Source organism: Danio aesculapii, chromosome 16 (genome assembly GCF_903798145.1).
Source record: "Danio aesculapii chromosome 16, fDanAes4.1, whole genome shotgun sequence".
Taxonomy (NCBI): domain Eukaryota; kingdom Metazoa; phylum Chordata; class Actinopteri; order Cypriniformes; family Danionidae; genus Danio; species Danio aesculapii.
The window spans coordinates 46,681,682-46,698,769 of NC_079450.1; the positions used below are offsets into that span (position 1 = coordinate 46,681,682).

Genomic DNA, 17,088 nt, shown 5'->3' on the forward strand with positions numbered 1-17,088 from the left:
TCAGTTTGCTCAGTAGCTCATATTGTATAGTGTTGTACTTTGTTTCCGGTAAAGGACAGTTCTGCAAAAAAGCAGAGATGGCAAAAGTACACACACCCTTTACTTAAGTAGAAGTACAGATACTCATGTTTAAAAACGACACTTTTGTACTCAAGTAAAATAACAGCCTGAAATAAGTACTTAAGTAAAAAGTATTCATTACTATAACCTGTTTTAGTTTCACGGTGGTAACTACTCTGCACATCATGTATACATCTATACAAAATAACTTACATTTCAAAATTTATTTGTATTTTCATCTGCAACATCACTCTACAATATTGTCCAACAACACTGCTCAAAAAGTTGCCCTGTGTGTCATCACCTGAACACAAAACTCAACTTTATGGCTGTAAGAACAACATCTGCCATACTCGTTTGTATATTCTAAAACAGAATTCTGTTTGATTATATATTACTAATTATTTATAACTAATAAATGTCTTACATTTAATGCTTCATTTTGTCCAAAACCTATTTCATTTTTTTCTTTTGATAAAATAAACAAATGCATTTGACTACAAATACTTTTTTTGCGTAATGCTAAAAGTGCTTACATTTCTTCAAACAGCAACACTCTTGCAGGTCATATGATTTTACTGTTTGTTTTTTGTTTTGTATATTTGTTTTCAGATAATTGTGCAGATTTTATTTAATGGATGAAGTCATTAATGCTGTTATATATTTTTGCATAATTTTTTTTTACATGAAACATTTCTGATCATTTGCATTATATTTTATTCATCACCCAGTATAAATATTTTTGATGTTCTAAAATATTTTTCTAACTAGCTAACAAATTAAAATAAAGACTACTATGTATATACATGTTAAAACAATAAACCAGTATATGTTCTGTATTAGGAAATATGAAGTCGTTGGAAACAAAGGAAATACATCTCAATGCATAACGTATTAATAATAAAGCATTTATTTGCTTTAGTATTAACTTTACAGATGTTGACAAAAAAAGCACATGATTGTTAAAGTTTTTTGTTTTTTTTCTCGCAGTATTAGATTGAAAGATCAGAGACGTAGCCACAGTACACAATGGTCAGAACTGGACTAAAGACTTTAACCCCATTTAAATGTTTACCTGTTAAAACTCATTTACCTGTGATCCGGTCGACCAAACGCATCTTATTACCCGGTTTAAACAGGACATGATTCATGAACATGTTTACATCGCTGACCCCTTTTCATCATCCATGTTCACCATTCTTGCCGTTACCATGGCAAGCATAGTTAGCAAGCCTACATACGGTGCGTGGTCAGAGGTTAAAAGCGCTGCACGCAGGCACGCGCAATGACAAGAAATATATTGACTGAATCAAAAAGGATGTCTTAGAGAAAAACACCTTGTGTTTTATTGGCTAATGTAAGCTATTTTTTTAAAAGATAAATATAATGTGTAAAACTATACATTATTTATATTACTTCATAATACCTACAGTATACATCTGATAAGCTTTTTATATTAATGGACAATGCACAGATATTGATGTTTCACAATGTTTTTACACTACAATATTTGAATGTAACAAGCTTAGTTTACAAAGTTTATGTTGCTGTACTTATATTAAATCTAAATCCCAAATATGGCAAATGACAACAGATTGTTAAGATTTAATTAATGTCAGTATTTTATGTTATTGATTAATGCACTTACTTGACAGATTTCATTCATTCATTTTCCTTCTGCTTAGTCCCTGGTTTTTCAGGGGTCGCCACTGCGAAATGAATCGCCACTTAGTTGAAAGATGTATTTTTAGTTTTAGGTGGTTTGTGTAATGCATTTTATGTTTGGTAAAATAATTTCTAATTGCATCTTTAGTGATTTTTCAACTAAATACACTGTCAATGATAGGTGGATTCAGAGGTTTTTGCAAAAAAAAAAGCACAAGTGGATTTAGCTGGTTTTGATGCAAAAGAAATCTACCTTCCTAAAAACCAAAGAATTGTTAGAAAAGTTATTTTATTTGCCAGCTAATAACCTTTACATTATCTATAAAACTTCTGAACCTAATTGTATGAGCTTGATGGAAAATGCTCATTTACAAAAAAAGAGGTCTGATGGATTTAGAGGGTTTTGCATCTGAATTCATTTCAAGTCAAGAACTTTTTTTTTGTAAAATAATTCATAATTATACTTTACGTTTGTTATGTTTCAAAACCCATTAGTGACATTAACAGTCCTTTAACAATCATTTAACACCGTATTTTGAATTTACATTTAAAATAAATTGGAAAAAAAACTGTTTTATAAATAGTATTTTTTTCTTAAAGCATTTTTATATTAGTTTTATTTTAGTTAATACAATCTATAACACCTTTAACACTTTTCTTTGTTTGCTTTATATTATCAGGAGGACTTATATTGGTCTGGAGCTGGTGGAATGGCTGATGGACCATTGCGAATTCGTCCAAAGCAGGGAAATAGCTTCCAAAATCTGGAATGTTCTCCTAGATTTGGGCATTCTGCTTTCAGGTACACAACCAATGCTGTGAAAGAACAAAGTAGAGACACAAAATGGAATGATTTATATAATATTTTTGATTAATAGTTTTATTATATTATAAGGCACTATATGCATTTTCAGTTTGCAAAACAGCCTTGTGCCCAATGTGGTGCCTGAACAGAACAAACATTTACAAAAGCTTTGTCTAGACACCTCTATGTTGGATGTTTAACCCGTTGTGCTCCTGTTGTGTCCAGTGGAGCAGAACAATGTATTTGAGGACTCCAGGTCTTTGTACCAGTTCACCTTTAAGGAATGTGAGGCCCAGAGCTGTGATTTCAGAAATCAGGTCAATTGGCGGAGTGCAGTGCATCTGCTCCTTCAGCTGGTCCCACATGAACAGCTCCGTGGTGGAACCCAGAGGCGGTGAGCACATGGTTACACATAAAGCTTAATGATGGTGTTTTTTCCAAGGTCCAAGGTCTTTAAACATCTTGTCCTACAGGGATGTAAAACTTAATAGCTTTTAATTTACCATCCATTGCTAACAGAACGTGCCCATACGCATCAACAGCCATTACTGATTACCTAAGTAGAGCTAACATATATAAAAAAGCTATTTAATTACCATGTAAGTTGTTAGCATTTACTACTTGACGTTTATTCTGGCTTGGGTCCCAAAAGAGGCTAAAGTTTTACTTTCATTCTAGAGTCAGTGTTGATCCAGTTGATCCAGAATGTTTCATTTTGTTTTGTTTTTGCATTTTACTGAGTTTCCTGTGTCCCCAAACTCTGAAGTTTCAACTCAAAATACCACATTGGTTAGTTATAGTGCTGGGCAACGATTTTTCTGTGATTGATCACGATCTTCATTGTTCTTCAACAATGAATTCAGAAGTTATTTTAAAAGTTCTGGTATTTGAAAAAAAGTGCAATAACACTTTAAACAACTGAGGTGTGTTTTATAGCAGTATTTAGTGATAATTAAGTGATCATTACATCAGTGGTTCTCAGTTCTTCTCCTTACACCCCACTACTCTCAGATACCAGCTCAATATATGAGAGTTTTATGCATGAACTGTGTTCATTACTTCCTACTAACCTGTGCACAGGAAATAAATAGGTAAAAAATAAATAAAAATAGTGCTACGCCAGCATATGCATTATTATATTCATCAAAAGCTGAATTAAGTATTTGGGTGAGCAGCTTACATACAAAGTCACTGCAAATGCTCAAATATTGGCGAGTTTCCACCAGGAACGAAGCACAATGCAATATGCGTTTGCTATGAAGATGCAGAATTCGCCTCAATCGCTTCTCTCTTGTTATGAAAAACATTCCGCTAGTTAAGTACCACTTGAATGAGGGACAAGGTTCTTCGCATTTGGTTTGAACTAAAACCATCAAATTTCCCAGTCTTGATGAGTAAACAGTGAATTTATGTTTTTAAAATGAACTATTTCTTTAAGCCTTCTGTTGCCTGTGTGGCCTTCAGGTCAAAATTGACCTGCCTTCACTAAACCTAAAAAAAAAAGCAGATACATTTAATTTCAAACTTCAAATCTATTTTGTATAAAGAAACAACCATCCTCATTCACAAACATCTCCCCTCATCGATGTGAAGTTTTGCATCAATGTTTAATCACTGGGTAATTCTCGATTTTAATGAAAGTAAATGGTATATTTCGCAGTGCTAAAAGTACCTGCACAAAGTTTATACAGTATTTTTAAAGTTAAAGCAGCTGTTTCTTATTGTGTGCATGAGTACCAGTAGTTTTTCTGGTGTAACAATAGTGTTAGGATAATTTTAGAGAAACTCACTAAATTTCAAGATGAAAAACGTTGTTTAGGGTTTTATTTCGGCTGTTAAAATGGTGCCTGGGTAATTTTTTACCTGTAAGTCAACTGTAAAGGGTTAAACTATGGAGTTAATTATATGCCAAAACAATCTGAATTTGAATTGTGCCTATTTGAATTATCAACAATTGTAATTTAATAAAACTAAATATGTATATGCTGTTAAAATGTTTGAAATTTAATTTCTTAACTTGAATTTGAACTTCTTAACTTAAATATTGAACATCTGAAATTTAAAACAAATGATTTTTTTTAAGTCAGATTTTCATTGACGTATTTTGAAGCTTCAGATTTTTTTTGGTTATGAATTCATAGATTGCTGATATTGAGTTTTTAAAAATACAGTTTCAAGATTTCAAGATGAAGAAATTCTGAGCATCAAATTCAATGTTCTGAAATTTAAAACCAGAAATTCAGATCATGAAATTCAGATTGATGAAATTCAAGTTCTTTCCAGGTGCATTTTCAAACTGTTCCAGCATTTTACAACTGTGGTAAATTACATATTATGTAAGATGCTATTTGTTACAATATTCTGTAGTACAGCACAACATTTGACTTTTCGGTGATCGTCTACTCTTCCCTGTTGATCATCTCTGACCTACTTTCTGCGCAGTCTGAGTTTCACGATCTGAATTTCTGGTTTCAAATTTCAGAATATTGAATTTGATGTTCTAAATTTCTTCATCTTGAAATCTTGATACTGTATTTTTCACAAACCCAATATCTGCAATCTATGAATTCAGAAAAAAAATCTGAATTTTTGAAACATTAGAACTTAGAAAATTCAGTTGCCTTAAATTTCAGATGTTCAATATTCAAGTTAAGAAATTCAAATTCATGTTAAGAAATTCAAATTCATGTTAATGAAAATACGTCTATGAAAAACTGACTTAGAAAATTAGTTTGTCTTAAATATTTAAGTTAAGAAATTCAAATTCAATTTAAGAAATTCAAATTCAAAATATTTTTAATAGCATACAAATATTTAGTTTTAATAAATTACAATTGTTTATAATTCAAATGAACACAATTTACATTCAGATCGTTTTGGCATATTATTAGCTCCATATTAAACATGCCAGTAGGCAAAATGTAGCTCACCATTATCTATGTTTTGTAAAAATCGGTGACAAGGGTTGTTGATAAGCTATAGTTGATAAAATACTTATCGACCACAGTGTTCAAAAATCAACTTAACCTATCAATCTTTAAGACCAATCAATTCGGATGTTTCCATGTGCGTGTGTATTTCCAGGCTTCTCCAGCAGATGTCTCTGTGACAGTGCGAGTCTGAAAACAGGACTGACAGATGGTTTTGCTGCAGGCTCTGTCTCACTTTCAGATTTTCAGACAAACACGACCTGTTCAGAGCTCTTCTTTTGACCTTGCACTGTCTGTCAGAGCACGTCTCATCTCTTTACAGACGTGTCAGAAGAAGACACGGCCTATCCGTCTCTTCTCACTGCCTCTGCACTTTGTGTTTGGGCTTTTATGATTGATTGTCATCTCCAAACATCTGAGTTTTGAAACATCATTGACAGCTCTGCACGGAGGTTGAAAAGTTTACGGTGTCATTTATAGCATGTGTCTAGGATTAAAACTCATTAAGCACCAAATGCTAGTATAATTGGTATTGGCAACAGTGTAATAAAAGATAAGACAAAATCACATCAACAAATGTTTTATGGTACTTTAAAGTATGTGAAATCAAATTTTACCATTTTTATTTTGTTTTATATGTGCATATTGTTATTCGTTAGGTGAACTATTAATCAGTCCAAGTTAATCTACTGAAAAAAAAAATGTTTTTGGTAATCTTTAATCAAAATCTGACCATTTGCTTCTGCATGTGGAGTGTCTGTCTGCTTGATGGCCTCAGCCACAATATTCCAAACTACGACCCTCTTACTGTTAGTTTGCTTCAAGGGAATGCTGCGCGGAGAAATGCCCCGTTCCCTACTCAATATTTCATTTCAATTAGGAGTACATCAACATACTGATCTAAAATTCTGAACAACTTGCGGTTCACACTAACTTTTAACAATTTTTAATCAGGTGAAATAACTTTATATTAATATTTTTAGTCAGTCTGGTGTAAGTTTATTTGATAACATTTCATTTGAATTAACAGCCAGCAACAACAAAAAAATAGGCAGCAATATTTTTTACAGGGTACAGCATGTGAAGTCAGCTAACAGTAATCTGCAGATGACCAGTTGTATATAAGTTGTAGCAATGCTTGAGGACACAATATGGTTAAGTGGGATTATCAAATCACAAATATTGTGGAGTAAAATCGTAACGTGATGTGCAACACTGATCTTTTAACTTGAGCTGCTTTGTTTTCAGTAAGTGATCCGCATAAAGTGATGTGAGTTTGAGTTGCTTATAACATGGATTTGCAAAATAAAAGTTTTTAGATTTAATGTTGTGTATTGATTGGAAATTCTTTTGTAGATCTATCAGTTGTGTTACAGTCATAGAAATCTATTTTATTATTATTATTGTTATTATTATTATTATTATTTAATAAATTGAATACTAATTTTGAAATACAACTACTACTACTAATTATAACATTACATATTCCATTTGATTTTTTTGGTCATATTTGTTCCACCTTTTATAAAACGGTGTGTGTATTGTTTAATGGCTGGTTAAAAAAAATAAATTGAGATTATTTGCAGCCTCTCTTTCTAGCTATTTGTTATAAATAAAGCATAATGTTTTATTAAAATACACAATTTAACAAATTCACAAAATATAAATCGGCCACACTTTATTTTGATGATCCATTTGTTGAGTTTAAGTTACATTGGTACTAATTCTCATTGGATTATAGGTAGACTTTTAGTTTGGGGTTAGGGTTAGTGTAAGTTGACATGTACTTGCAAAGTTTCTTAAATGTCTGTTGAAGGAGCATATCAACAGATATTAAGCAGTCCACTAATACTCAAACAGACCATCAAAATAAAGTGTTACCTATAAATCTATTTACAAATCAAAATTGTATTGCAAAAATACATTTTATTTTAATTAATATTAAAAAAACTACTGTAAATTGTAATTTTTAAAGTATACATGCACAATTGATGTTTATATTTAAATTCATAAATGAAAAAACAAAACAGAGATAGGTTGTCAGTAAAAAAGCAGATACATTGAAATTATTATAAGTAAGAATTAACAATGCTGTCCTGACCGGACCCCACTTAACCAGATCAATGACATTTTGTACTTTGGTAAACAATACGTAAGCAGGGGGTCAGTGGACGCAAATGGAGGCCAAGCTATACGTCGTGTTTCTCTGCATCATATCCTGTCTGCTGGGAAAGTCGGTCAGTTGTGTGCAAATGGTTTTGTCTGGGCAGGATGTTCATCTTTAGAGAGATTGCAGCTGTTTATAGGTCTTTCTGTCTGCACTTCTCTATGGCCTGATTGAGCTTCCGAGACTAAATTATTTGTATCTATATATTGCAATTTTTGTGAGTTTTGTAAATATTATACACTGTACAATCAGTGTCCTCAGAATCTTTTGTTTAAAGTTAAGTTAATGTTTATGGATTTTGGACAGTTTTATTTGATATGGGAAAAAAATAAGTAACTATTAATTAAAAATTAATAACATTTTAACAAATTTGGGGTTTTTATATTATTCTTTTAAGTCATGGAAGGCTGCATTTATTTCAATAAAAATACTGTGAATATGGCGTATGGTGTAATATTTCTGTAAAATAACTTTTTTTTTTTTCCTATACAAAAATGTGTATATTATTATTATTATTATTATTATTATTATTATTATTATTATTATTATATCTATTTCTGTGCGGGTACAGCTGAATTTTCAGTCATTATTCCAGTATTCAGAAATGATTATAATTCTCTAGTTCTCTTTATGATATTTTTTTCCTCTGTATTCAGACGTATTTCAGACATATAATGGCAGATAAAATGGCATAAAAAAAATCTTTAAGAAAAGAGTTATCCCCTTAATATAACAGTATTTACCCCCCGCCTTTTTCGTTTCAGTACAGTCTTGATATATCTAAATTAATGTCTCCCACAAATATCAAAATACATTTAAAAACAATCTTATCATAGAATAAAAGTGTATTTGTGTCATTGTGTTTTTCCATTTATAAAAATATTGTGAAAATGTAAAAATGTAGTAAATAAAACAAAGCATGGTAACATGACTGAGATTTTTTCTTCACTTTATTTTTTGCTTTGTAGCTGTAAAGAAGATGAACAGAAAACACCTGATGCTTGTAATCCAGTTCTTCAAATGAGAGCATTGGAGCATTTCACTTTAACAGTAAGTCAATTATATTGCATCTTTTATTATATCCCCTGATTTTAAATGGATTCACATAAAACAATAAATCTTGTCAGTAACTGAGCCTCCACTTGCTCCAAAGCCTATAGAAGATATTTTGAAGAATGTTGGCAACCAGTAATTATTGACGTCCAAAGTATTTGTTTTTTTCTGCTATGGATGTCACTGGCTACAAATAATCAATACAAAATAAAGAATATTTGATATTTTTTTGTGTGTAATTTTAATTTAATTAAATTTTTTATTTTTTCACTCCTGTAGATCGATTGTTTTGTTCCGAAACAGGGATTAAAATTGTTACAATGTTGTACTTTGTTCTTTGTGTGGTTCGCTATCACATGGCAAAGTTTCTTAATGGACCAAAATGGCTAAAACAAGTCAGCTTGGTTCATTGGATCGTATTGCTTTCTCACTACAATCGATCCGCTCCAGAGTTTGTTTCAATCGACCCAAGATCCCCTCATTCAGGCATCTCGGACCGATTGTTTTGGCGCAGATCCAAGCGCAACTGCTGTATTCACATATGACAAATGAACTGTACTAACAGGGGAAACGCGCCAGGTTCCGAAACAAAGGTCTAGGTGTGAAAGCACCCTTAGATTAAATCTGAGAGCTCCCTCATCCTCCATAGGCAGCAATTGTCCACGAGAATTTTTTCGGTCACACATAAAACAAAAATAACAACTATATTCAACAGTTTTTGATCCTCAGTGTCAGTATAGGGCGCATGTTCACAAGAGCAGAGTGCTCTTTATGCGTGTTGCACTTGGTTGAGCTGCTAATGTTTCAAACAGAGAAAGTCATGCATTGGCACTCGCAGTACACATCAGTGCACAGTAATCATGAATGTGCACCCATACTGACACTGAAGAGAAGAAACTGCGCAAACGTATTCTCATAGCTTGATAATATTCCGATTGAACAACTGAAGGCATGTGGTCTGTTTGTCAGGGCTTTGATCTGCTATTGTTGTTATCTATGGCAGGGGTTTTCAAACTGGGGGGTGCCAGCACCTATTAAGGGGGGTGCGAGACATGCACTCAAGTAAATTATGGTGACGATTTTTTATGCGTTCACTAGAGGGAATATGATTAATGTTAGCTCCACAGCTAACTAGCCTGTAAAGTTAATGCTTAAGTAAAATATATACAAATAAAATGGAGTGAGTGCTTTTTAAAATGAATGATAGTGAATAAATAAAAGTCAAACCAGTGAACCGTCTGGCAAAACAGTGCCCTTCTAAATCAAATCAGAAGGATGTCCTTCTGGATCTTTCACTTACTTTGAAGACACTACTGACTATGTTTACATGGACATCAGTTATTTGCCTTAATAAGACAATAATATAATTAAGGTGTTACGTGAAGTGCTTTTTGAGTGTTGCGTCATCAAGCTATTCATGTTTTCTGCAGAGTCTCATGTAATTTGGGGTGTTTCATCTTTAATTTTTCGACTTTACTGCAGTTCGTTTCAAGTTTCACTTTCACTCATGAACATTTACTTCACATCCCCGTAACAAACTGGGGTATTAGACGCAAATATAAAGTAAGGACTGGTGGAAGAGTGTTGTTTTAATGGAAAGCCGAATGGAAAGAAAAATAAACCTCCACATTTCGTGATATGTGCGTGTGTGTGTGCTTACGCTTCTGTGTGCGGTCCTTTACTGACAGCCGTGTGTGTGGATCTTTTCATAAAACGTGGCAAAAATTCCTACATGACGGTAATAGTTTGATTGCGGTGTTTACTTCAATAATGCCACTGAAATCTTCATACTCCATGACTTAATTTATTTTCATGAAGCGTTTGGGGCATCAGTGTCAGTGCTTGAAGAAGGGCATGTCTGAAGCTCACACTGATGCAATCATCATAGTGGGGATTCCCAGTATATAAGGCTGACAGCAACCGCGGGTCTTTCTCTCAGCTCGGTGGTGGCTTGCACTCAGGCAGTCTGGCTAGCGGTACTCCACATGCCAGGCGATCCATCTACATGCCACTCTCTTTAGAGTTTTGTTCTTAACTTTTTGATTATTTAGTTTTCTTAATGTGTTAACTAGTTTGTTTATTTTGATACTTTGTTTTTCATAGCAGGTAGTGGATTGTTTTTCATACGCACGTTTGGTATTTATTTAGTTTAGCGAAGGAAAGCAGAAAAACAGGATTTTTGTGAATGTTTTATTGTCTCTTTTGGAATATTTCATTTGTGGAAATTAAAGTTTTATTGACGGGTTGTCAATTTATTATTCAAGCATCTGTGGTCTTTCATATGTTCGGCTCAAACCTTGATGCTATTGTTATTATTCGAGACAGTTTTGAAGTTTTGGGCCATAACTTATAGCCAATCACATATAGCCAATTACATCCAGATTGGACCGCGACACAAAAAGTTACAGAAGTAGTAGTAGTAGTAGTAGTAGTGTATAAAGATGTAGTAAAGCCATGATACCAACCATGATAATAAGCTTTACCTCAATTTTGACAGAACACCATTCTGTGGTGTTGCAGGGATGTGATTGGCAAGTATCTGCACTATCCGATTTCTGATGCCTGCGTTGGCACTTAAAAAGTTAAACGTTTTTCAACATCTGCCATAAGCAATGGTCTCAACGTGACTCGCCACAATTCAGTTCATTGACGCTTGATGTCACTCCATTCAAAGTCAATGGAAGCGTTAACACCAATGCCCCATGTCACACTCCATAGTTTCAATGTTATATGTACATATAAAAGCCTTATCCGCTTTTGTTTCATTTGTTCATTAAAATTAGTTTTGCGATTATTAAATAAGGGATAATAAAATATAATATGTGCTTATATGATTCAATATTATTTAATGTAGGCTACTCTACACAGACAAACACAGTGAATAAGGATACTGTGTGAAAATAAATAGTGACAAAAGATTAATGTTTATTTAAATGCATGATATTGATTACCTTTTGATGTACAGCATCACAAACCGATCAACCAGAGCCAACGAAAATTCGCTAAGCAAATTTGGGGTTCAAAATATATATATATATATTACACAAGTAGCAGTGCAACATGTCTGTATATCGGCACTTGTGGGAGGTGTGAGTGGCCTCGTGTCTTGGTGTACAGTATAATAGTGCATAATCGTGTATATAAAAAATAAAATCAAACACGGTGACACTCAAAATCCTTTTGTTCGAGGAACTACTTTTTTCTGCCATTCATTCACATCTGCAGCTGACGTCAGAACAGCAGAAACTGTTGCTACTTCACAAATGTTACTTTAGAGCTAGTATTTGAATGATTCTCTAGCATAATGTCTTTAGATTTTAAGCTTGAATGGCATGATTGTACCTTTTGATGTACAGCACTCTCATCACAAATTGATCAACCAGAGTCAATTAAGACTCGCTAAGCAAAATTTGGGGTTCAAAGCTTCTGACATGCTAAATGAATCACACACGTGATTAGACAGAAAGTGAAGCTTCATTTGTCATTAATCACATGATACTAATACACACAACCTTTACTAAAAAGTCAAATGCGTGATGTGCACATCAAAGTCTGCATCATCAGTAACATCAAACAAGCCTTCAAAAATAGCAAATGACCACGTGTTAGACCACAATATTGCAAAGGTTTAGTAGAGAGCGTTTTCACCACCTGCTCTGTGTGTCTGAGCCGCCAGCAGCTCTGGCGTAATGACTGAATCAGTGCATTTCTGTGGCCATGCGGCGTGTGCTTGGCCTCCAGCTATTAAGGTAATGTAGCAGAACATCTCTTGAAGGTGGCCTGTGCACCTGCAGTCACCTTGGCATCAGATATGAGGCCACTGTGATTCAGAGAGGGTCATCATCTGCATCAGCCTCCCTGGAGAACTGATGATGCTCAGCTTTGCATTGCTGCGTTCAGATGCTCAGTTTGATGCCTTAATCAATGAACTATGCCTTTTGCATGTAGCTTCTGGTTGTGTTAAAGCTACACAAGAAAAGGTTTAAAGCAAGAACTTAAAATAATACTAGTCGAACAGACATTTGCAGGTAGCTTGTGGTTGTGTTTAAGCTACACAAGAAAAAGTTTAGAGCAAGAATTTAAAAGAAATTGCAGGAAGTCACAAGATGCTTGAGTGTAGTTTTCATATAAAGTTAAAGATGATCACTTTGTATGTATTACACAGATGCATTTCTCAGCTATGATTAGTTTATTTAGCAAATGCCAGGGTCCAGTTATAAAGGATTGCAATCTCGCTAATGTCTTAATGAGCTTACAGTCCATCATATCGCTTTTTCTAGGCCACTATAATGTTGACTGAAATTATGACATGGTGCCAGTTTAATTTGCATCCCTAATTTAATATTTGTATGTGCATACAGTTTTATGCAAAAGTTTGGGCACCCCTGATAATGATCATAAATGCAAGCCATTGTCTGCTGGCCTTTCAAAGCAGCAATTTTTAATTTGGATATATTTTATACCCTAGGGAGAAAGCAACATTTCAGTTCTGACATGATATTTATTTAATCAACAGATGCAATGCATTTTAAATCATAACAAAAACAGACAGGTGCAAAAACTTAGGCACCCCAACAGAGTGATGATCTGATGAATGATGATGTCAACGTTTTGTATCTTCCTTCACCCGAACTCTTCCTGTGGCCTTCCATTTTCTTACTATATTTCTGAATGTGTAGACATTAAACCTCTGAAAGCTTTTTGTATCCTTCTCCTAATTCATGTTCATGAATTGTCCTAATTTTTATGTCATTTGGGAGTTTTTTTAAGATTCCCAAATTGCTACCTTCAGGTTCACAATAAGGTGAAGCACAACTAGCAATCAGCTATCTTAAATATCCTTTTTTATGATTGGTTGCACCTTTGTAAGGATTGTTAAGGTTCACTGAGTCACTCAAATCCATGTTGTGTTGTAATCAATCAGCATTAAGTGACTACAGGTTTAGAAATCCACACAAAAGAAGGTTCCCAGACTTTTGCACAGCCTATTTTTAAGTTTAAGTTTTATTTCACACATCTCAATACTGCTACACTACGGATTTCTGTCTGAAAAAACATTAGATTATCTAGCTTTCTCAAGAAACCAAATGATTGCGGCGATCTTCTCTTAGAAAAGAGAACACATTACTATGCAGCCATAAAGGGGTGGTAAAATGTTTGTATACAACTATATATACTCAATGCATTTAGACATGTAGACATGGTCAAGAGGATCTGCTTTATTTCAATCTGAGCATCAGAATGAGGAAGAAAGGTGATTTAAGTGACTTTAAACGTGGGATGGTTGTTGGTGCCACATAGTCTGGTCTGAGTATTTCATAAATACTGGGATTTTCATACACAACCATCTCTAGTGTTTACAGAAAATGGTTCAATAAAGAGAAAATGTCCAGTTAGTGGCAGTTCTGTGGGTGCAAATGCCTTGTTGATGCCAATGGAGAATGGCCAGACTGATTCAAGCTGATAGAAAGGCAACTGTAGTTTAAATAACCACTCATAGAACATCTCTGACTGCACCACACATCGAACCATGAGGCGGATGGGCTACAGCAGCAGAAGACCACACCGGGTGCCACTCCTGTCAGCTTAGAACAGGAAACTGAGGCTAAAATTCACACAGGCTCACCAAAATTAGACAATAGAAGATTGAAATAAAACATTGCCTGGTCTGAGTCTCGATTTCTGCTGTGAGATTTGGATGGTAGGGTCAGAATTTGGCATCAACAATATAAAAGCATGGATCCATCCTACCTTGTATCAACGGTTCAGGCTGCTGGTGGTGGTGTAATGGTGTGGGGGATATTTTCTTGGCACACCTTGGATGTGGTGTAGAGAGACCCCCTCATGATTTTGAAGTGCTTTGGGTGTATGGCCCCACAAATGCGCTAAATAAATACACATTACTTACCTACTTACTTACTTTCTTACAATTTCAGCCCATTAGTACCAATTGAGCATCGTGTCAACTCCAAAGCCTGAGTATTGTTGCTGACCATGTCCATCCCTGACCACAGTGTACTCATCTTTTGATGTCTACTTCCAGCAGGATAACGCGCCATACCATAAAGCTTGAATCAGACTGGTTTCTTGAAGATGACAGAGTTCACTGTACTCAAATGGCCTCCACAGTCACCAGACCTCAATCCAGTAGAGCACCTTCAGGATGTGGTGGAACAGGAGATTCACATCATGGATGTGCACCTGACAAATCTACAGCTCATGATGCTCTCATGACCAAAATCTCTGAGGAATATTTCCAGTACCTTGTTGAATCTGTCACAAAGGCTTAAGGCAGTTCTAAAGACAAAAGGGATCCAACCTGGTACTGGTACGGTGTACATAATAATGTGGCCAGTGAGTGTATAGTATAATGCCTAAACAATTGTCATTTTTCTCTGTAGTTTTATTTGTCAAAACAATAAAAAAAAAAATACTAATAATGCAGTATAATGCTATTTAGTTTGTCAAAAGTAGTATACAATTTTGAAAAGACATTATTAAAAAAATGAAAACAATAAAATACAATAAAATGCTGTTTAATATCATTTATTTATATACTATATGGTATAATGTGGTATTTGACACTAGTTTTAAAATATAATAATAATAATAATAATAATAATAATAATTCATTCATCATTCATTTTTCCTTCGGCCCAATCCCTTTATTCATCAGGGGTTGCCAACTTATCCAGTATATGTTTTACACAGCGGATGATGCCCTTCCAGCTGCAACCCAGTACTGGGAAGCATCCATACACACTCAATTACACACATAAACGAAGGCCAATTTAGTTTATTCAATTCACTTATATCGCATGTCTTTGGACTGTGGGGTAACTGGAGCACCCGGAGGAAACCCACACGAACACGTGGAGAACATGCAAACTTTACACAAAAATACCAACTGACCCAGCCGGGACTTAAATCAGTGACCTTCTTGCTGTGAGGCGACAGTGCTAACCACTGAGCCACCGTGTCACCCTTAATAATAATAATAATAATAATAATAATAATAATAATAATAATAATAATATTTATTATTGTTATTATTATTATTACTACTACTACTACTACTACTACTTCTACCAATACTACTACTAATAAAAATAAAACTTTATAAATAAATATTTGTAGCATTATTTTTGCTCCTACTACTAATACTGCTAGATAATATTTAATATTATAGAATATTATTATTATAGATTAATCTGTGAAATTTAAATAATTTAAAAACATTTACAAAATGATAATGTGTGGTCAAAGGTATATCTCTATACAGTTGAAGTCAGAATTATTATTATTTTATTCTAGCCAAATTAAAACAAATAAGACTTTCTCCAGAAGAAAAAAATTATTATCAGACATCATTTGGGTAACATTTAAAAAAGAAAAATAAATTCAATGAAGGGCTAATAATTCTGACTTTAACTGTATGTATAAAACATTTAAATTATTCTAATCCCACAATAACTGGACATGCAAACCATTCAATTCATTTTACTTTTCATGTCATTTCTGTTTTTTTTTTTTTTTCAGTGTAATCATTTATAGTTGGCCTGTGTGAGTCACAGTTGCCCAGATCTCCATCCAGCACTATTTATCTTTGCCCCGAGCCTGTGACTGTCACATCAGAGCTCCCCACAGGACATGTCATTTTTACGGGCCACTAAGCACAGTTAAACACCTCCATTACACACCTGCTTTACCAGTGCACAGACCTACCATGCTCAGACCACAGATGGACTTCCCTTCATACCTGAGTGATAGTTCCTTGCAGATGTTTGATGGATTGGACACATCTGTATTCGTAATGCGCTATGTGCTGTGGGATTTCAGTGTGGAGTCACTATAGTCAGATCACGGACAGATCACTTGAAAGTTTGGAGTGAAGTTTTTTTTTTTTGGGATCCTCAAAGGGGTAATATCACAGTTGGGAAATCAAAGGAAGTCATGCTAAAGAATAAGTAATGCAGTCTTTTTGTACCCCTACTAAAAAAATTCCAATCATTCCAATCCAACCATGAGTCAGTCTTGAAAAGTGAAACTTTTTTGTTTTTTAATAGAGATGAACTTTAGTGCTGAAGTTGTGGATTCGCAGCTTCAAAGTGTTGTAGATCTCTTTAGAGACGGATCAAGCTCAAACTCGCAGAACAGCTTCCCAAGCAGTAGCGGCTTGTGAACAATATAACATGCACATTTTACATGGTTTTTGTGCATTGTGAGACCACCGAGCCTGAATATTTGAAAGAACCATTCAAACCATGATCTGTTTCTTTTATTTAATAGGTGCAGAATGAACTGTTGGCAGCTCTGGCTCGCAAGGCGCAGACAAAATCTGGTAAGGATTCACCTGAGAGTGTTTTATTGCTATAAACTTGCAGTTTTGTTTGCTGAAGCAGTGTATT

At 34.3% G+C, this 17,088-nt stretch overlaps 1 protein-coding gene across 2 annotated transcripts in view; it reads left to right on the forward strand.

Moving 5' to 3' along the window:
* rapgef5b (Rap guanine nucleotide exchange factor (GEF) 5b) overlaps positions 1–17,088 on the forward strand; it is a 128,317-nt gene that overhangs the window by 13,133 nt on the left and 98,096 nt on the right. For both annotated transcript variants that reach the window (XM_056475212.1, XM_056475213.1), the window contains exons 4-7: positions 2,406–2,527; positions 2,756–2,924; positions 8,596–8,677; positions 16,970–17,021. In XM_056475212.1, coding sequence (XP_056331187.1) covers positions 2,406–2,527; positions 2,756–2,924; positions 8,596–8,677; positions 16,970–17,021 — 425 coding nt within the window. The remainder of the gene's footprint in view (positions 1–2,405; positions 2,528–2,755; positions 2,925–8,595; positions 8,678–16,969; positions 17,022–17,088) is intronic.